Genomic DNA, 21,127 nt, shown 5'->3' with positions numbered 1-21,127 from the left:
AAACAAACAACACACGCTTAACACCTAAGAATTTGCTGGAGTTCCCGTTGTGGCGCAGTGGTTAATGAATCCGACTGGGAACCCTGAGGTTGTGGGTTCGATCCCTGGCCTCGCTCCGTGGGTTAAGGATTTGGCATTGCCGTGAGTTGAGGGTGTAGGTCAAAGACGAGGCTCAGATCCCGCGTTGCTGTGGCTGTGGCTGTGGCCGGCAGCTGCAGCTCCAACTGGACCCCTAGCCTTGGAACCTCCGTATGCCGCGGGTGCGGCCCTAGAAAAGACAAAAAGACAAAAAAGACAAAAAAAAAAAAAAATTGCTCATCTGTGTCAGGCAAGTCTGCGTGCGTAAGTTTCTGTTAATGCAGCTTCTGAAGACGTCCCGGACCCCTCCCCAACAGTCCTGAGATGACGCCAGCCCTGAGCCGGCCTCTGCGAGTGTAGACAGAGCCCGCCCCCGGCACGCAGGAGCGAGAGGCCGGGCACTCACCCTCGGCCGGCCCGGCCGTGACGTTGGCCTGCAGCTCGGGCCCATAGGCAATGGTCCTGGCCTGCACGCGGAAGAAGTAGGTGACGCCCTTGGTGAGGTCCCGCAGCTTGAGCCAGCGCTGGCCATTCCCCTTCACGTCCACTGTCACCACCTTGCTGACCCCTGGAGCCGAGGGAAGGCAGGAGGGGCGGGTTCAGGGGGGGCCCGAGCGCCTCCGACGCCAACCAGGAAGCCGCTGGTTGTTAAGGATGTATTTCCCACAATTAGGAGCCGTTTAAGCGGTGATAATGGCCACTTTTCAGCAGCGATAAATGCAATTAGAGTCTGAGCTTGATAAGTGACGCCGACAAAGGGAAGAACCACCCTTACAACCCCGGGTGGGCTGGAGGCAGCTGCTCCATGGTCACATCAGGGGCAGAGAAACCCAGCCGAGGCTCCAGGGCGGTCCCTGCCCTCTGGGTGTGTGGGGGGTCCCTCCCCCCCTGGCCCAGAGCGGCACAAAACCCTGTGTCACGGGGCAGGTGACTTGGTGCATCCCGATTTCGGGGGAGAGAATGTGGAGGAAGAGGCAGGAGCGCTCCAGCCCCACTGCCCAGGCCACCTTGGGGCCAAAAGACCCCAAGCAACTCGGGACAACTTCATCCGCCCTCAGCCCCTGACACAAGGATTCGAGGATGCAGAGTGCCTCCCTCCGGAGAACTGACCACACAGGGAAGTCGCACTCAGGGGCACGGAAACGCAGCCGAAGTGTGGCCCGTTGTTCTATGTTTAATCAGAAAAGAGAGATTTGACGTTTGGGGAGGCGGATACCCCATAAACACAGCACCTTCCAGAAGGGAAAACAGGGTTCTTTGGTAACACAAGTTTGAAAACGGCATGTGTGAACAGAAAGAGTTACAGAAGCTCTAGACTGCAGGACTTCTCAGAGCCTTCAAGACACTGAGATCTGTCGGGCATCGCTTGGAGGACAGAAGAGGGCGGCAACTCCAAGACTTAACGACTCAGTAGCAGTTGTGCAGACCCCTCGGCGTCTGCCCCACACAGAGAACAGGGGGGCCTCCCGAGATGCCGCTGGGGGCGCCTGCCCTTGCTGCAAACAGCAAGGCTCATCGGCACCTCGAACCCCGGAGTAGCCTTGGCCTCAGACGAGCCCAACAAAGTGCGTCCTGACTGCAAAGCGGGTCCAGCTTCCAAAGCCATCAAATTTCTCTAAGCCTACGGGTCTGCAGAAGACTTTCCAGTTGGTTTACTGTTTTCATATTACGCCTTTTATAAAGCATTTATTCAGCTGAATTATTCTCTTCCAAATTGTTTCGGAGGGATTTTGGCTGCTTTTGAGTGATGAGAGTTTTTCCATAGAGAAGCAGGGCCGCGTCTGCCCAGAGAGCCCAGCTCTCACCCGTATTACAGGCTTCAGGCTTGGGGTCCACCGGTGACCAACTGCACTCATGGATTGTCACCTATGAACATAGCGGGTCCTGCCTGATGCAGTCTTCTTTGGAGAGCAGCCCCTTTTTGGCTAAAAGCTGCCTTCCTTCCTCTCAGAGCCCAACCAAACACGGGTACAGGTGTGCACCTGCTTCCCTCCCACGGGGAGGCAGGGCTGGTCTGGCCTTGCCCGCAACTCAGCCACGTCAGAATCTTATTGATTTAGCCCATTTTAAAGCTCTTCCTTGCACTGCAACGCCTCAGGGTGCAATCACATAAAATACTTCCACTTAAAACATTAAAAAAAACATAAAAATAGCTCTGCCATTGAGTGAGGTGCCCAATTCACAGCTCAGTGCTCTGTGGGGCTGGGTGCTCCCCGCCGCAACCAGGGAGCAGGCCTCAGCACACGGAAAGCCGGGGATCCGCCAGCACTGTGTAGACGCCGTGCTCTCTGCGCCCGTGGCCTGGGCTGCTGGCTGCCTGACTAGGAGTCTGTGATGTCCATCCAGACACTGCACTGCCCAGGGCCTGGGTGACCAGGCAGCTGTCCCTCTCTGGGGAAGATCATTCCTTTACAACTTTTTTTTCTGTCTTTACCACACACTTACGTGTCTGTATAGAAGCACCAGCATCATGTCTTGGGGAGTTCCCGTCCTGGCTCAGTGGAAACAAACCCGACTAGCATCTGTGACGACGCAGGTTCGATCCCTGGCCTCCATCCGTGGGTTAAGGATCAGGCGTTGCCATGAGCTCTGGTGTAGGTCACAGACGCGGCTTGGATCCCACGTGGCTGTGGCTGTGGTGCAGGCCAGCGGCGACAGCTCCGATTGGACCCCTAGCCTGGGAACCTCCACATGCTGTGGGTTCGGTCCTAAAACAACAAAAACAAGCAAAAACATTGAGTCTTGGGTGATGTCACCAGGGAAGCAGCGTCAGGAGAGAGTTACTGTAATTCCAGCCCCGGACAGAGATGCCTGCTGCTTTCTCCGTCTGCAGCCACACCTCTGGGGATGTAGGGTCTTCCAAGCCACACGAAAGTATGGACACTGGAGTCCCCAGCACTGTGTTCGCGTTACCTGTTGGAGATTCCGGATCCAACAGAGAAGGGATGAGGTGGGCTTTCTCCCGAGACCCCCACCCAAGAGGCCTGCACACCCATCAGACTCGCCAGCGGCACTAAGGTGGAACCAGGGGGTCACCCAGGTGTGGGGACTTGGGGCAGCGAAGGCTGGGCCAGGCCTGGGGGCGCCGGGCAGCTGGATTCCAGCTCGACCTCAGCGAGGGTGGAGAGCTGTGTGGTGCTTCGCTGCCGCTTCACCCTCTCTGTGCTCGACTGCAAGCCTCCCTCAGGGTCGGGCCTTGTCAGCTGTGCTGACCTCGTGTGCCTGTCCGAACGCCCGGGTGCCCGAGGCAGAGGGGAGCCCTGGGCGGGCCCTCCGGACCCAGGACGAAAGCAGCAGCCCTCCCCAGAGCAGAGGTCTCGTTACTTGTGAAAAGAGGCAAAGATAGTTGTGACCTGTGACCCCACTGCTGTCACAGAGGGGACAGCAAGCCCCTGTCCCAGCCAGAACGCGGAAGGCCTGGTGGCCTCTCGAGCTCCGTCTCTGCCGTTCACCACGTTCAGGTTCAGAAACACGAGGTCCCAACATTTCCCATCTCCTGGCGGTTAATGGCTCGTGCAGCCAGCTGCTGGGGTTCGACTCCCTCCTCTCTCCAACAGTCCCCTACTGTAGGCCCTGGACAGCGGGTAAAGGGCGCAGATGCCGCCTGCTCTGTCTGCAGACGAGGGGAGCGGCCGCCTGCCCCGCAGGGCTGTGGTGAAGACGGGGGAGAACGCTCGGGGGCGGGTGGTGAGCCCGGGGTGGGGATGGGGGGCATTGTCGCTGCTGTGCGAACACCACGTCCTGGTCCGCGTGCCTGGCGGGGTCGCGTTGACAGGAGCACAGGGGAGCTGTGTGGGCTGCCCGTGGTGATGCTGAGCCGCTGAGCCAGGATCCCGAGTGATGCCAACATGAAGCGGACAGCTGAGCACAACCCTGACGACCCGGGAACCCAGAGGCGGGTCGTGCCCGGGGAGACGGGGGTGCAGGCGTGGGGAGCAGCCAGCAGCGATCCTGGCACGTGCCTGCCCGGGTGGAGAACTCCTCTCCCGCAGCACAGCCAGGGCCTGCGAGGCAGCCATCCGGGCAACTTTTGTGGTGCCTGGCCTGCCTGGAGGCCAAGGACACGGGTGCTTGCCGCAGGGGCTCGACAGAGGGCGTGGGAAACTCGCTGTGGGGGTGGGAAGGCTCCAGGGGACCGTCGCTCACCATCCTGGGTGTCCCTTTCTCTCCGAAGGGTGCCAGGGGTTACTACCCTTGAAAAGGGACCGCGGCTCGTGGAATCCGTGTGTGCGGGGAACCTGGGGAGCCAAGCCGAGGTCTCCTGGGACTCGGGCCCTTCCTCCCCGCTGAACGTGCGAGAGCCCGGCCGTCTCTCTGGGGCTCTGGGGCTGGCACCTCGGCCACAGCCGCGCCAGGCCTCCTGCCCAGCAGAGCTGGGTTCTGGAAGGAACACCGCCGAGCGTGGCTGCGCTCGATCAATGCTGATCCCGGGCCTCTTGGCGGTTTTACAAAATGTTTCCACATATCACCTCTACTGTTATTTACCAAAGTCCATCGATTTTCTGAGACATACTCCTTTCCCCTCGTGTTTCACGTCTCTGATTTGGGATGCAGCTCGGAATTGATGTTACGAGCGTGCTGGGCTGTAGTTTATTGGAAGCCTTTTTTCTTTCTTAGCACTTCATAAAATAACAATGAATCTCGCAGTCAATGGCGGTTTAGATTCGATGAAATAAAATCCAGGGCTTAAATTTTCTTCTGCGAATCAACTCTCTGTTTTACTTGAATGTGCTTATTTTAAAAGGAAACTTTTATCACGGCTTTAAACGGAGAGCCAATATCGTTTGATGTGTTGGTTCTATTTTTTTCCTCCTGGACATGAGATAATCTATAATTTTTAGAGTCTGTCGGTGTCTACGACTGGGGGAGCCTGCCCCGGGCTCCTCCCCCTTCCCCGCACCGGGGCTGGGCACACAGTGGGAGAGAAAAAAATGCCCACTCAACCCTTGTGATGCCAACCCAGGAGTCGGGCAGGGAGGAGCACTGAGTGCAGGAACCACGTCCGTGCAGCACTGGTGGCGCCGTGCGTGGTGACAGCGGGGCCCTCTGGCTGGCGCCTTCCTGCCTCACCTGTCCACCCTGGTCCCCCCTTTGTCACCCCGGCCGAGGCCCATCCGGGACCCCAGCCCCATGGGTCCCCGGCCAGCCTCTCGAGCCCAGGACCTTCTCCGTGGTTCCATCGGCTGCTCATTGTGCCACCCTTGTCGCGGCTTCTCTCCGGCTCCTGCTTTGAAGCTCTGCTCCGCCTGCAGGGCCTCTGCTCCCTGTCGGTCCCAAGAAGCTCCAAGGTCACGGACGCACCTCCTTTTGTCCCCTGTATTGATGCTGCGGTTCCTTCACCCAGGGATCCCCGTCCTGTGTAACTGCTTCACTGGGGCCGCGTGACTGGCCCCGTGGCCTGCGGGACTTCTGCTTTGCCCCCTCCTCCCAGGCCCCATGTGATGGAGCCCCTGCGGGCTGGGCGCCTGGTCCCTCCTGCCTCTCAGCCCGCCCCCAGCCCTCACGGCACTGATCGCTGTCAGGTTGTCTCTGTGTAATTATCTGTGGGTCACGCTCCCCTCCCTGCACTCAGGCAAGCAAGGATCAGCTTTCCTGGATCCACAGATTCCAGCACCTGGAAGAGCACCTGGCACACAGGAGGTGCTTCATGAATCCTCGCTGGGTCAAGGCAGGAATGGAGGCAGCAGCAGAGAGGTACCCGGGCTGCCAGCCCTCTCGTCGGCCACGCTGCCATCATGGCTCCAGCGTGTGGGTCCAGGTGGGCCTGGCTGGGGTTGCAGCCCTGGGCTCCCAGGACGGCCGTGTCCCAGGTGACAGGGGCCAGGCCGGGGCCCAGCAGAGAGCGCTGAGCAGAACGGGGCACGGGCTTCTGGCCGCGCTCAGTCTGTCCAGCAGGCTCCTCCCGCAGCCTGGCTGCACAGACGGGGGGTGGGGGGCGCCGTGCGCCCGGAGGCTTACCTTGGACAGGCGCTAGGGGCTCGTACACCACACGATAGCCCTGCAGGATGCCGTTGGCCGCCGCGGGCTCTCCCCAGGAAACGTTCAGGGTTGTGGAGGTGATTTCTGAGAACGCCAAGAAGCTGGGGGTCCCGGGAGCTGGAGGGACAGAAAGGACGCTCACTGAGGCTCTAGAAACCATCGGCTCACGTTTCCAGGCCTCCCCCAGGACAGAGCTCGCGTTAGATGGTATTGTCAACTCAGCAACGCCTCGATGCCGTGGCACGAACGGGAGAGGTACCGAACTTCCCGGGATCAGTCAGAGACTCAGACCCTCCTGAGAAGAGCAGAGAAAACGGTGATGTTCAAACACAAAGGAGCCCGAGAGGCGCAGTGACAAAGGCCTAAAAATGAATAAATGGGTGGAAAGGGAACATGAAACGCGGACAGCGCCACTTCTGGTGCATCCTGGAGGCTCCGCGGGCTCCAGGCCTGCCCTTTGGGGAGGGACAAGCTCTGTGATGGACGAAGTCTCTGTCCCCGCCTCCTGGGGGCCTGGAGGTCTCAGAGAACCCCCTACCCCGTCCTCACCTGCAATCTCACAGCCCCCTGGCCTCCCAACGTCCCCTGGTCTGGAGTTGGGGGCCTAATGAGCCAGTGGGGCTGGAGGATGTTCCCAGCAGGTGCAGAGGGGGTGTGTCCAGGGGACACCCGCCTGCCTGGGCTTCACTTGGGGGGGGGGGGCGGTGTTAGGTGGGGGGTGTCAGCACCTAGAGCTGCCCTGCCCAAGTGAAGACTGATGCCCGCCGCCTGCCCAGGCTCCCCTCCGTGCTCAGAAATACCTGCTGCATCAGCCCCGACTCATCCCTGTTCTGTCCTCACCTCTGCCCCTGGGGACCCTTTGGCTCCATGACCTGCGGGGCCTCAGTGCCCTGAGCCCCACCGTCTGCTCTCGGCCCCACAGGGGCACCCACACCTCCCAGCTCAGTCCACAGCCTGAGCTTCGGGGGCTGGACGAGGCCCTGCCATTTGGCTGTGGCCGTCTCCGGGGAAGGGGGCGCTCAGGAGCAGCATTATCCAGGAAGGCTGGTAGTTGGCTGAACCTGCTGAATGCTGGGGGGCCCTGGCTGGGGTGGGTCCTCGACCCCGGGCCCCAACCTCATCCTGCTGCCTTCAACTCCCGGGGTCTCCCAAGTGCTTCTGAGCTCTGGGGACCCACGGCCCAGCTGCTCCCGAGAACCCGGTCAGCCCTGTAACGCTCCCCTGGCCCTGGGGCTCTGACAGCCACCAGGACAGTGAGGGACCCGCTCACAACGCACACTGCCAGCGAGGAGGCCACAGGCAGGGCCGCGGCCGCAGGGCAGCCCGTCCACGCTCACGGACCTGGCCTGGGCCCCAGAGACGGCCAGCCAGCTGCTCCCGGGGGCGCTCTGGCCCTGAGGCCCCTGGGGCCCACAGGGTGGCCCAGGCTCAACACGTCAACAGACCAGGAGCTCCCCCCACATCTGGACACGCTGGTGTGTGACCCTGATGAGAAGTCCCGAGGGACTAGGGGGAGCCCTGCTGGTTCTGCCCGGGGCCTGGGTGCAGACGTGGCCCTGATTCCCCCGAAGCTCAAGCAGACTAATGATTAGCCCGCAGCTCCACGCACCGGGCCGAGGCCAGGCCCTGGGGCGCCCTGTGAGTCAAACCCAGAAGTGCCAGCCTCCCGGGGGTCTGGGTGACAGGACGGGCAGAGCCGAGGGCAGGGGGAACAAAGGGGGTCGCAGAACAGCCCCCCGGGGGGGGGGACCGGGTGGTCGCTCCCAGAGGGAGCATCCGAGAGGGGCTGCGGAAGGAACGCGCTGTCCTCCTACCGGCCTGGTGGGTGCGGCCTTGCCGGGGGCCGCTCCTGGGCCCGTCTCCAGCCGCGTTGAAGGCCGAGACGCTGACCAGGTAGCTGGTGTGGCTGCTGAGGTTCTTGAGCTTCACCGTGGTCTCCGGCAGGAAAAGCACCTTCATCTTCTCCGTCTCGTTCTGGCCGTCGGCCTCCCAGTAGTAGATCTGGCACAAGGAGCAAGGGCTGGAGCCGGGCATGGGACGGGGGGCACCCACCCCTCCAGGGTCTCAGCCTGCGGGCAGGCAGCCCAAGAGCCAGACAGACCAAGCACTCCAGGGCCGAGCTGTGCTCCGCAGAGGCAGGGGGTGGCCGAGGCCAGAGCTGGGTGGACGAAGACCCAAGGCTGCTTAGATTGTCTAGGGATTTGATTAGCATCTCTGAGTCGTTTTTCTAGCGTTGGGGCCTGCCTATGCCTAACGGAAGAAACCGGGGTTCAAGATGGGGTGTGAGGATGGAAGGGCGTTTCCTTCGGCTGCGGGAAGAGCTCCAGTGCTGCCGGTGGGGCCTCCGCCCTTCCCCAGGCCTCTGGACAGAGGGGAGACCCGTCACATCCCCCCTGCTCCAACCTATGGACACAACAAGCCCTCAACCTCTATCCTCTGCTCCCACATTCTGTTTAAGGCCGACATGAAGCCTGGATCCGTGTGGCCCAATGCGCTGCACGTTAAAACAACCAAAAATGACGTGGAGAAGAGCCACGCTGGGCTCGGCCCTGCGGGGGTGGCCCGTGTTTCTCCCGGGCTCTGTTTCCGCTCGTCTCATTTTTACGTGCTCGTGAGGGAACGTGACGCTCTCGTGCACGAAGGTTCGCTAAGGCCATCAGAACTGCTTCCCTGGACAGCTGGTCAAGAACCATGGCCCCACGCGGGTGGCAGCCAGGCTGCCCGAACTCAACCCAGCCCCAGGACCCACCTTGGCTCTGGGGGGCCTGAAGCAGGCCAGGCCATTGGCGCAGCCCAGAGCCTGGGGCAGCCTCCTGTGCCCGCGTGTCTGGCAGGGCTGGCGTGGCCTGGATGGGTGAGCCTTGCTTATTTCCCCCTGCCAGATACAGTCCAGCTCCTGCTCTCCGAACGGCCCAAATGAGATATGCCGCTTGGACAGGCCTTACGCACTTGAGATTGGTATCCAAGTTCAACGTCTTTATCAGGAGGAAATTAGGAAGCGTGTTTTGGACACACAGAAATAGCACCTTGCCTGCAGGCTCATGGGATTTTCTGTTAGCTCATTAATCACCGGAACAGCCTTGCCGGGGAGGAAGGTGTTTGTTTTCATTTCTAGAGGGATGTCTAATTGGTGCCACAGTCAACAGGGCAGCCCTGCCCACAGCATCTGATGACGGATCAACGTGGGCTCGACAGACCAGACTGGGAAATTCATTCTGGAGGGACCGGGGGGTTTTCAAGGGACGGCCCAGGCTGGTTTCCTCCTGCCCCTGCCACCTCTGTGTCATTGTCATCACCTGATACTCCTACTGGACTGGCCGGGCCCCTCTTTTGGACGCTGCCTTTGGCATATTTAGTTGATGTGGAATCCTAACAGGTTAGTGGAGGGGTTCTCAAAGTGAGGTTCCCAGGAACCAGACCCCTTGGGGGAACTTGTTACAAATGCACATGCTCAGGCCTCACCCCGGACCTACCCCATCAAGAGACCCAGGCAGCGCCTAGCAGTGCCCAGCGCAGAGCTGGGACGGAGACCTGTTCTCAACACCTTCCTCCACAGCAAAGACAGTGGAGCTCCCGGGGGGGTACGGGGGCCGGGGAGGGGTCTTGGCCGGGCCTGGGAGGGAGGGGCTGCCGGGCACAAACTGGCTGCCATGAACCAGGCCCCCCCTCTCCCAGGCCAGGGGCAAGGTCAGGCTCAGCCCGCTCCCAGCTCTGCAGCTGAGGATGCGCTGTGCGCAGGGCGGGAAACAGAGCAGAGCGAGCCGGGTGGCAGCTGGGCCATGTGGCCAGGGCTCCAGCCAAGCCCTCAGGAACCGGGGACTCAGGCCACTCATCCGGCACACAAGTGACCCGGAAGGAAGAGCCAAACCGTGCACGTGAGCGCCTTGCCTTGTAGCCCTGGATGTTCCCGTTCTGGCTCTCGGGTGGCGGCGGGTCCCATGTGACCTCCAGCTGGCTGGCGGTGAGCGGGTTCACCTGGATGCGCTGCGGGGCCACGGCCGGGGCTGCGGAGAGAGCAGAGAGGGAGGGCGGCTGAGTCCGTCCACAGGTGGCTCCGGACGCCGGGACGGGCCAGAGACGCCGCCCCGGACCGTCCAGCCTCAACCCCAGGACGACCCCAGACCCTTCTCAGAACCACGGCTTTGGAGGCATATGGTAAAACCTGGAAGCGCACAACGAATACCAGTTGTACTGAGACGCAGCAGAGCCCTGGGAACCAAGGTGGACACAGGAATCTGCAGGCTTGCGACTGAGCCAAGGGGTCAGGCCCCGGAGCGGCCGCAGTGACTGAGATGGAGCCGGAGGAGTGGAGCCGTGCAGGGCTCGGGAACGGCGGACGGTGCCGCCTTAGGGGCACATCCGGGGCCCTGGGGCCTCGAGTCCCGGGCCCCACTGACCCTGCAGCTGCCCGCTGCCACATTCATAACCGAGGGAGACGCTAAATTCCAGGTGGAGCTGGGGAAAAAAGGTGTCTGTGTTCCCACGAGGAGTTCAGGATGTGGGGGTGGGAAGCCGGGTTCCCGTGGAGCCGACATCTGAGACACGGGACCGCTCCTCGGGGGACGGAGTGCAGGTGTCATGGCTCCACCGTCCCCGCGGAGGCCAAGGACGGCGTCAGACCCCAAGCACCGCTCCTCTGGTCTTTCCCTCCCACCCCGAGGGGGCCCCCAGTGCTGTGTCAGGGTCGGCAGGGATGCACATGCAACGGAAGAGGTGACTGGCGGGGTGCCGTGGCAGCTGCTGGGAGGCTGGGAACAGTGCAGGGAAAGCTCCTGTACCTCTCAGGACCTTGTCCCCTCAGGCCCACCTGCAGGCCCACCTGTCCTCTGCCTCCCGGGGACCACCCCCTGCCCAGGCTGGACCCCGGCAGCTCTGTGGGGGGCCTGGCTGCCAAGGGCTGAGCACCTGCACCCTCACCTCCGAGGCTCTGCCTCCGGCCCCGGGCACCGCCGTGGACTCCGGTCTATATTTACGGGCCATAAGGGAAACGATCAGTCACCGTCAGCGGGAGACAGACCAGCACGCGGTCTCTCCCTGGAGGGGCCTCGGGGGAGAGGATGACCTCGGCGAGCCACCCCTCCCCCTCGGCTCCCCCCCCCACCCCCGGTGTAGACTAAAATAGTAATTAACACCCACTCAGCCTGACACCAACTATTTATTCTGCTCCAACTGTGTGGCTCCCGTATTCCGGCTGCCCACCCTGCCGTTAATGGAAATATTAACAACACACACCAGGTTGTTGTGACAGATGCTCGGCCTCATTATCAGAAATTCTTATTTACCGCTCCATTAAACAACAGAATCACACACAAAAACAATTCAATCAAAACTAACTGGAGGAATTTTAACAGCCACATTAATAATCCAAAACATAAATAAAGTTAATGTCTCTTGCATGTTTGCCATCGGCGACGCCATCGCAAAATTACCGCTGTACAATTAAAATGTGCGAGGCAACATTGGGCACAGCCATTACCCTGGTAGTGGGCTAGGACCATCTATGGGGTCCCCCCCACGCCCCAGGTTTCCGTCTCGAAGGCACAGCCAAACCCAGGGCCCGCGGCACGCTGGAGGAAGAGGGACCGGCTCCGGGTGTGGGTGCCCACGGAACGGGCGCATCCGCGAACCGCGGGAGGATTCAGGGGCCTCTGCTGAGGTTGGCACGTGCCAGGCAAAGCCCCCGGTCCCGCCCTGGGAGCTGAGCCATGAGCACTGCTGTCTCCAAGCTTGGCTGCTCCCACGTCCCCCGAGCCAGCCTGCAGCACAGCACCTTTCTGCTGTGAACTTACTGCAGGTAACAAAGACTTTTTGGTGGTAACACAAGCAGGGGAGACAGAAACCCCAGTAACCAGGGCACAGCATGCCTGTCTCCAGGCTGACGGCTCTGGCTCCTGAGAGCCTCTGGGTCCCACACCGACAGGAGAGCCGGACTTGCCAGAAGGACCTCGGATCGCACCTCCAACGCAACGCCTGTTTGTCTTGAAGCCTGTTCCGTTTGGAAACGGATGGAGCATCTGATGAACCTCCATCTTTTTGTTCTCCTACCTTAGCATTTGTGGAACACAAACATCAGCTCAGAATGCTTTTTTAACCTGCATGAAATTAGCTTTTAAAAGCATGTTGGTGCAACGGTCCCTGGCACTTGCCGATAGGCAGACTGCCCACGGACGGCGCTCAAAGGCAGCAGGCGAGGTCCCGGCAGACGAGGCTATCGCACAGCTGTCCCTCTGGGCCTCAGCAGGCCTGCTCCTGCCCCTGGCCCTGGAGAGGGGGCTTGCCAAGGCAGTGACGGAGAAGCTTCTGGGACTTCTGGAGGCTCCCTGGACCTGACAGCAGCAGTGGAACTCCGGAGATTTCTGGAATCTTCTGGGATTCTGGCCGAGTGCTCGGGAGGCCCTGGAGAACTGGGTGCCATGGGCTGGACCCGGCAGGCAGGTCCCTTGGAGCAGTGAGGGCAGCTCTCTGCCCAGCTCGCTCTGGCCCTGGGCAGGCTCACTGCCCCCGAGGTGCCGTTGGGCGTCGGTGGGACACGGGGCTGCCCTGACCCAGGATGAACTTGCTGGTGAGGGGGCGCTGGCTCACGGCCCCCAACTCTGTGTCCTGCAGGCCCCTCCCGCATCAGGCTTCCAGAACCTCTGCTGCAGCGAGCCAGCTGCCCCGGCCCTGGTGTGTTCAAACCGTGGAATGGTAAGAAACAAAGTCCCCGAGGCTGGGAGAGCATGGAGTTGTCGCCTGCCCTTCTCCGTGCGCTCATGACACCTGCTGCCCCTGGGAGGGGCTCCACCACCCTGTGACAGTCCTTCTGAGGAGCGCCACGTCTCCCCTTGGACGCAAGTTTGGCCGACGACAGGGGAGCAGAAGGGACACGCAGGCTACGTCCCTGCAGAGGCTTCCAGAATATTCTGCGGCCCCTCCCTCTCCCCCCACCCCCAGGCTAGCGGGTCCCACTTTGGGGCTGATCCTGCGAGAGACAACAGCAGGGAGCGCGGGAGAGGGAGCCGGCCGTGAAGGACAGGCACGCGGGGGAAGGAACACGGGTGGTGCTCAAGCCGCCGAGACGAGGGGTGATCTGGGGCCACGGCGGGATTCGCTGAAATGTTCCTGAATGTCAGCCCGGCCCTGGGCTGAGTGCGCGGGGCGGGTGGTACAGACGAGAAGCGTCACAGGAGTCCGAGGGCAGGGTCCCTCCCGGAAACGGAGCATCCCCTTGGCTCTTCAGCGACGGGGGTACTGCACACGCGGCAGGGCCCCGGAGCAAGGCTCCAGGAGGCAGGGGATGGGGGTCTGGGGTCATGGCAGATGGACGGAGGGGCGTCTGGGGTCAGACAGAGGGGCGTCCGGGGTCATGGTGGATGGAGGGGCGTCCGGGGTCACCGAGGACAGAGGGGCGTCTGGGGTCACAGCAGGCGGAGGGAGGCTGGTTGCCGGGGCTGCCCGAGGCCAAGCTGGGCACTGCTCAGGCCAGGCTTTCACCTTTGCTTTTCGTAACCCAGTGATTTATTAGGCGGCTAGAACAAGTTTTAAACTGATGATTTCAGAATCACTGCTAGTGTTCTAATGTAACAAAATAAGTATCTCTTCACAGGATTTTTAAAAAGTTACACATCTATCAGTTCCCTTTAATGGCACCAGCATTTCTCTGGGCGCGCTGTCTGATTTCCTGTCAAAACGAGCAGGAGATCGAATTCTGGCTCGGAATTCACCTTCTCAGCAAACAAAGCCCTGTCGCCCTAAGTGGGGAGACTCCGGGTCTTTGTGCCTCTGCGCCCCTCGACACAGAAAGGTTTACGTGATGGCAGGGCCTCAGCGCCATGGGGACAAGCGGGGTCTCGGCGCAGGAAAGGAGGGGACAGACCCCCAAGGAAACAGGAAGGAGCCACTCCCGGGCAGGCGGGCAGCCCCCAGACACGGCTGTGAGTCACTGCCGCCCCCACACTGGACGTCCATCGCCGGTCACCCAGGACGGCCAGGCAGCCGCGAGCCCACCCACAGGAACTCCGGGTCCATAAATGAGGATTACTGATGACTTCACAAAGTAATTTTTAACAAAGCTTACCACCGAAAAGAGTGAGACCACCTCAGACACATCTGTGCCGAACAAGAGGGCCAGGCATCGCCCGGCTCTCAACCCAGAGCCCCCGTCTGTCCCTGTCTGGAGACAGACGCCGTGGTGCTAACACTGGTATGCGGCCGCTGGACTCCCAGTGATGAGCTGCCAGTGGGATGTGCCAGTGGGATGACAACACCCAGGGCGCTTCCGTCACGCCAGGGACCAGGTCACTCCTCCAAACCCTTCGACGGGCTCCCCTTATCCTAGCAGCCCGGGAAGCGGGTACTAGCCACTGCCCCGCTACACAGACGGGAAGACCAAGGCCCAGGGACGTCCAGTAACCAACCCCTCCCCCCCCCGCCCTGCGGTCACACACTCGCCAGCAGGTGGCTCCAGCTTCGGGCAAACCCAGGCAGCCTGGCTCTGGGCCTGGGCTCCCCCCGCCCCCTCCCCCCGCCCCCCCGTGTAGGATTCCCGGGTGGGGGCTCCGTGCGCCTGGGTTCCCGGAGCAGCCGGCTCGCCTGGCTGTGTCTTTCCTCTGTCACCCCACTGCGGAGCCGGAACCAGAAACAACACTCAGGAAGCTTCGCAAGAAACATCAGGAACCTGGTCACAGAAACTGTTTGCAAAACAATCAATGGTCTGTACACCAGGCTCTCGAAAGCGTAGCTGGAGGTCACCGAACTTGGCTCCGTTCAATCTCTTTGAGCCTCCGTTTCATCGGGTGTAAAACTGGAGTAAATACCAGACGTGGAGGGTTTTCGGAATGAAATGACACGCGCAGGGGAGGGCAGAGCCCGCCTGGCAAGGGGCACACGTGGTGTTCCCAGGCTCCTCCCCCGAGGTGACCTGTCCAGTGAATGGCCCCGCCAGGTGGTGGGGGCACCGCTCCCACGTGGGCTCTGTCCCCGCAGAGACAGGAGGGGACTGTGTCACCACATGCTGACATGTTGAGATGCCCTTGCCCCTGGCGAGTCCCAAGGAGCCGGGGTGCGTCACTGTGGCTCTGGCAGCCGCACTCCTGGTGCTCGCACCCTCCCTCGTGCAGCCCCTCCTCTAAGGGGACCAGCGCCGAGGGCAGGTGATGGAGCCTGGGCCTCCCTCTCGCTCGTGCCCCCGGCTGGCACCTCTCTCCCTCTCACCAGCTCCCTCTCACGAAGCCCCCGTGTGGCAAGCTGCTTCATGGAGAGGCTGCCTTGCCAGGGCCGCGGGGAAGCCTCTGTCCAACCGCCCAGGAAGCGGGGCCCTGCCCACGACCACCAGCGAGCTGGGGAAGGGGCGTTCCCATCAGGCCCCCGAGGGCGCCACAGTCCTGGCTGACACCCTGTGAGAGCCCCAAGGCAGGGGACCCGCTACGTGGCGCCTGGATTCCTGACCCCAGTCTCTGTGAGGTGACAAGGGCGTGTGCCCAGCTGCAAGCAGATGCTTTGTTACGCAGCAGCAGATAAGGAACACACCCGCCCGGTGCAGCGCCCAGCCCAAGCCCTCTGCACGCTGAGGGCTCCCAGGGGCTGGCTGGGATTTGGAGCAGCCCCTGGTGTAAAAGCCGGATGTCACGGGGTCCGCGCCAAGGACGACCCTCTGCGAAGGTCAGCACGCCTTCTTAACCCTCCCGGACCCAGCGGGGGGCCTGGCCCAGCGTATGCGAGGGGGTCTAAGATAAGCTCCTGGCCTTCTTACGGGCAGGTGCGCCAGCGGAATTACAGACTTCTGGAGCCGTGCGGGAGCTGGAGTGGCTCTCAGGTGCCTCTAGCAAGAGTGGCGTCACGAGGGCTCGGGTTACGCGTGTGGAGAGGATGAGGCAGGTGCAACCCAGGGGCAGCAGTGGACATGCAGCGTCCTCGCCACGGCGTTGGTCTGCCCGACACAGCGGCTGCTGTCCGAGGACACTGAGCATCCAAAGAGCATGCTTTAAAAACAGCTGTTTCAATAGCAAAGGACCTGGAGGCCAGAGAGACTTGAGACTCAAAAGAACCAGCATGTTTTTTTGTTTTGTTTTGTTTTGTTTTTGGGCTTTTTAGGGCCGTACCTGCGGCATATGGAGGTTCCCAGACTAGGGGTTGAATCAGAGCTGTAGCCGCCGGCCTACACCACAGCCACAGCAACGTGGGATCCGAGCTGTATCTTCGACCCACACCACAGCTCATGGCAATGCCAGATCCTCAACCCACGGAGTGAGGCCAGGGATGGAACCTGCGTCCTCGTGGTGACTCGTCAGATTCGCTTCCACCGGGCCACGACGGGACCTCCCCAGCGTGATTTTCTTACTGATGTTTCCATGATACAGGTCAGTGCTGAACGCATCCAGCATTTGCTTTCGTCCAGTCACAGCTTTTGTGGACCCATGTCACCAGCCCCATCGCAGCCACCACTGCTCACACCACCTCCTCAGCTCCACCGCTGCTACCACCCTCCGTGAGGAGAAACAGCTAAAAGCCACTCAAACCAACCAGCTAGGTGGCTTGCAACGGCTGCTGTTGTTGTCTCTGTCTGCAGAGTGAGCTCTCATCACAGCAAGACCCAGGTCCTAACAGACCGTGATTGGCCTGGAGCCCATGGGGTCTGAATAATGCAGTTCGGTCCCTAATTAACCACCAGCATCCTGTGCAGTTCGGATGCGCAAAATTCAAGCTGCAGGAAAAGCAGCTGGGTCTCATCTTCCTCCTGAGAAAACTGAGGCTGGGGGTTGGGGGGTGGGGTAAGGTACTCACCCCAGGATAGACTGTATTTGAACTTGGGTATCTGCCTGACTCGAGGGCCCCAGCTCCTCCAGGGCAGAGTTGGCATGCTTTCCCTAAAGGGTCAGGCAGCATTTTAAGCTTCAAGGGACAGGCAGGGGCTGGGTTTGGCCAAGGCCCTCTTTGGAACCCGTCCTGTACGGCTTGACCCTGGATGGCCTCAGGCCCTTCCAGGACCCACACGAGGCCATCGCCCTCCTCAGGGACACGACTGGGGTCTCCCTGCCTTCAGGGGCCCAGCCAGTGCCCAGCGCGGGGCTGCTCAGTGGTGAGGACTCAGTCCACCCCGGCCAGGTCCACCCCCAGGGTTGGCTGAGAATCTGGCCAAGGACTCAGACTCCAGATTGTGGATGTTTGGGTCCCTTCCAAATAAAGCATCAGGCATCGGAACATTCTCCAGAACCTTCCTGCGCCGAAGGAAACAGTCATTAATAATGTCACTTGCCTACCGATGTAGCCTGGGCTCCCGTGTCTGCTGGGAAAGGCGGTGACCCAGGCGAGTTGTGCGGGGGAGCTGCAGATGCCCACCAGAGCGGAACGATGCAGGGAGGTCTGGAGGGTGGCTGGAGGGCAGACTGGGGCAGGGCCAGAGGCCGGAGGCCCAGCCTTGGGAGCATGTGGTATTCCCACCCCGTAGACGCCAGGATGCCTGAGGGGTGTGGAGGACGGGGTGGAGACAGAGGCTCCAGAGGTTTCCATGGTCCCTTCTGGGGGGGCCTGGCCTTCAGCTCACACCTGTGGGGTGGTCCCCCCTCCTAAGCCCCAGCGCTCCCGGGGCCCTATCAGGCCACCCTCTTTCCCGCTGGCCTCCCCCAGGGCTGTGTCTGGCTGCACTGCTGGTTTAGTCCTGGGAGCACTTGTGTTCCGTTTGCTTTTTCTCAGGCCTCCGTCCATCCCCCCGACTCCGCTCAGCACCCCAGTCCCCACTGTGCCCAGAGAATGCTTGAAAGTCAACACAGTGCTTGGCTGGGCCCCCTCCTTCCGCACGCGGGCCTCACGGGGCGGGGGTCCTGGTATCAGCTGCAAGAGGGAGAGCCCAGGGGAGGCAGCAAAGGCCCCCAATGGTATCCTGGGGTTCTCCCTGGCGTGGTGAGGGGCAGAGTACCCTGTGCCTGCTCACCCACCCCTGTGCCCCACTGCCCTGGGTTGGGCCCTGGAGATGCCCCCTCAGGAGACCCCGGGCTGCGCCCAGACCATGGGGCAAAGGGTATGTACTCCTGGGATCTCCGAGCACCAGCTGCTCCTCCGGAAGACGGAATGGCGACTGGGCCAACACAAGCCCGGTACCGGCAGGCTGTCCAGACAGCCGTCCACCCTGCCTGCTGGCCCGTGTGCGATTCTGTACCTCCACCTGGAGGCACCCCTGCCGGCTGCGTGGCCAGGGGAGACTGGCATCAGAGACACTGAGAATCTGCCCACGGTTTTCAGCCCTGGGGCTGCAGGAAGGGAAGCCTGTGACACATAGATGGTGCTTGGCTCTACATGGAGTCCCTGAAACCCTTCGGTTAGAGCCAGGGCTCCCGGGCCGCCCTCACCTGCCACGAGGGGGCGCTGAGAGGGCGGGCGAGGGGCGGGCATTTCCTCCCACTCAACCCGACGTGAGTGTGAACCTGGAGCCCTTCCCAGATGGAGAACCCGCATCGCCCAGTGAGCCTCCCTGGTTCCTCAACAAACAGCAAACCAACAGCTTCGAGATACTCTGCAATCTTCCGAGGCAAGGCGCACACGGAAAGCAACCCAGGTGCTGCTCTGAAGCGGATACAGAGTCTGCACGTCCGCCCTTTCCCTCCTAGGAGAACGTCGTGGAGCCGAAAGCCACGTCCAGACATCCCGCTGGACGCAGAGCTAGTCCTGGCCCCGGGGCTGGAGAGTGGAGAAGGCGCTTCCTCCCGCAGGCCGTGTCTGCTGTGCCAGGGGCCAGGCGGACCTCAGCCCGGCTCTGGTCGGGGGCACGCAGTCAGGACACCCAGGTTCGCAGAATAACCGCAGGGAGAGGGCCGGGAGTGACACGGAGTCCGCGCCAGGAGACCCTCCCGCTCCGGTGAGAGACGCCAAAGGACGGACAGGCCACCTCCTGGAGGGGACACGCGGACCAGATGAAGCCGTCCAGTCTCCACGTTAGTTCAGACTTCAACACCCTTGGATAAAAACGCCCACTCTTGTGAAAATTGGCCAAAATGACAGGAAAGGTCCTAGAACGATTGTGGAAATGTAGGGAAAAAATGGAAGGAGCGTGACTACGCACGGAAAATGTGCAAGAAAGTGTTAGAAGGCTGAGCGGTAACAGGTGGAACCCGAAAGAAGCCTCGGGCAGACGGGACGACGCAGGAGAATTTCAAACAGGCTTCGGATCCATCACAGAGAAAGACCCAATCAGGAGATGGGTCTGGATCGGGGGTGAGGGCTTCTTTGGAAACAATTTATTTAGAAGCTCACTTGACACCAAGTTCCAAGATAAAGTCCAGAGGGATGGAAGAGTTTCAGGGGAAAAATGAAGCCATAAAAATTCAGAAGACAGGCTGGGTGAATCTTTGCTGGGTTCCTGGGTGGGAAGCAGAGATGCAGCGGGTCTGAGGTTGGACCACACGGCCATTTAAACCTGATAAAACGCGTGACAAACCAGAGAAAAGTGCAAACAGGGGCCTCACACGCGAGCAAGTGTGATACCCCTGAGAGATCAAGGGCTCTTAGGAATCAACTCGGCAACATGAGCAAATGCGCCATCAACAACCACAGGATTTCATCAGACGGGCCCTTTGAAGGCCCGTCTATTAAGACAAACATGAGATAACTTTTCACCGCATGTGAGAAAAGATTTAAAAACGGGGGCGAGAGGGACACGCCCTGAGACCTAAGGAGAGAATCAGAGAAGTGGTAAGAGATATGCAACAGCCTCCGCAGCAGCTTATCGGTACCAGCGGGACTCCGTGCACGTGTCGGGTGGTGGTTCCGTATCTGGGGGTGTAAGACACTAGGATGGGCTCCGAGGGGGTTTAGGACATTTCTCCACCTCCTGGGACCCAGGCACCCCCTGCCCCACCCACGGGAGGCATCGCCAGGCCTTGGCCCCCGTTCCCAGCGGAGAGCCCCGCCCACAGCCCCCTTCACACAAACACATGGGGCGCCGGAGACCCGCGTATCCAGGGAAAAGCACTGTCTCAACTCCCACTGTGACCCGGTGACTAACTGCACCCCTGCCACTTCCAGCCCCGGGAGGTCACCGCGGACGCCCGGGGCGGCAAGCCCAGACCTGGCCCGGATCTGCCACCGCCAGGCCCCAGCGCAAAGGGCAAGAGTGGGGAAGCCTGCAGAGGCGGAGGCGGAGGCTCGAGGGTGGCCCACCCGTGCCCCGCAGGGGCCTTGAAGCTGAGGGGCAGGAATAAGGCGCGCTTACGCCCTGGAACAAGCTGTCTGTTACACCCATGCGGGTTCAGCAGGAAGGGGCTGGAGGCAGGGCCCCCCCACACACTGAGGGAGGGAAACGGCACAGCCAGAGCCAGAGGAGAGGGGCTGGCCTTGGGGGCTGGCACTTTGGGGGGTCTGGAGACGGACGTGCTCTGACACCCCTGAGCCCCGAGAGGGGATGCGAACCGGAGGTGAGGGTCCCGGCCGAGCATCGCCTGGGGCTCAGGGTGCCTCAGGCTGCTCTGCGGGATGTGGGGATCCAGGCTGGGAAATCAAATGCTGGGCTTTCCAGAGCTGAAGCGGCTGCCCAGTAGGGCACAGGGACCCCCAGAGGCTGGATGACAATCCCAGCTGGACCCCCCTGAGCTGTTGCCAACGGCCCGGCTGCAAACCTCAGAGCAGAGCCCTGAGTGGAAGATTGGGGGTCCCCCCAGGGACTGAGGGAAGAGCAGGGGTCCAGGCAGATGCAGCTCGGTGTAGAGGGGACGGTGCATCTTTCGGGGAGCAGCCTGGGAGGTCTGGAAACCCAGCCGGTCCCAGGGCAAGGGGCAGCCTTTTCCTGAAAGCGGCCGGGCCTCCAGTACTAAGCGTTGTGAAGGCCGAGATGTGGGCTCCTTTACAGGCCCAGGACCCTGGGGACACGGAACTGGGCCTGGAGATTTCTCCGGGGGGCGGGGGCGTGGTGGTCGTGGTGACTGGAACAGCAGTGCTGCTGAGGAACCCACAGACACGCCTGGGCACCTCTCCCAGAAAGTGCTCTGGCCACTTGGCAAACTGCCGTTAGTGAGGCACAGACAGCGAGAGTAAATGCCTGGTCCCTTCTTCTGACAGCAGCACCCAGAGCTCCCCGGGGGGTCCGGGGATCCTTTCTCCCATG

General features: G+C 61.4%; 1 protein-coding gene across 7 annotated transcripts in view; it reads right to left on the bottom strand.

Moving 5' to 3' along the window:
* The window catches only part of SDK1 (sidekick cell adhesion molecule 1), an 823,726-nt gene that overhangs the window by 30,275 nt on the left and 772,324 nt on the right, over positions 1-21,127 (bottom strand). For all 7 annotated transcript variants that reach the window (XM_085016314.1, XM_085016312.1, XM_085016308.1 and 4 more), the window contains 4 exons: positions 9,946-10,061; positions 7,872-8,058; positions 6,037-6,174; positions 485-646 (listed from right to left, as the gene is read on the bottom strand). In XM_085016314.1, coding sequence (XP_084872440.1) covers positions 485-646; positions 6,037-6,174; positions 7,872-8,058; positions 9,946-10,061 — 603 coding nt within the window. The remainder of the gene's footprint in view (positions 1-484; positions 647-6,036; positions 6,175-7,871; positions 8,059-9,945; positions 10,062-21,127) is intronic.

The sequence above is a fragment of the Sus scrofa genome, chromosome 3, assembly GCF_054392235.1.
Source record: "Sus scrofa isolate SSC_HxYL_T2T_F1_AM1 chromosome 3, Sscrofa_HxYL_maternal_Yorkshire_Landrace_v2.0, whole genome shotgun sequence".
Lineage (NCBI taxonomy): Eukaryota > Metazoa > Chordata > Mammalia > Artiodactyla > Suidae > Sus > Sus scrofa.
This window is presented reverse-complemented; position numbering and strand designations above follow the sequence as displayed.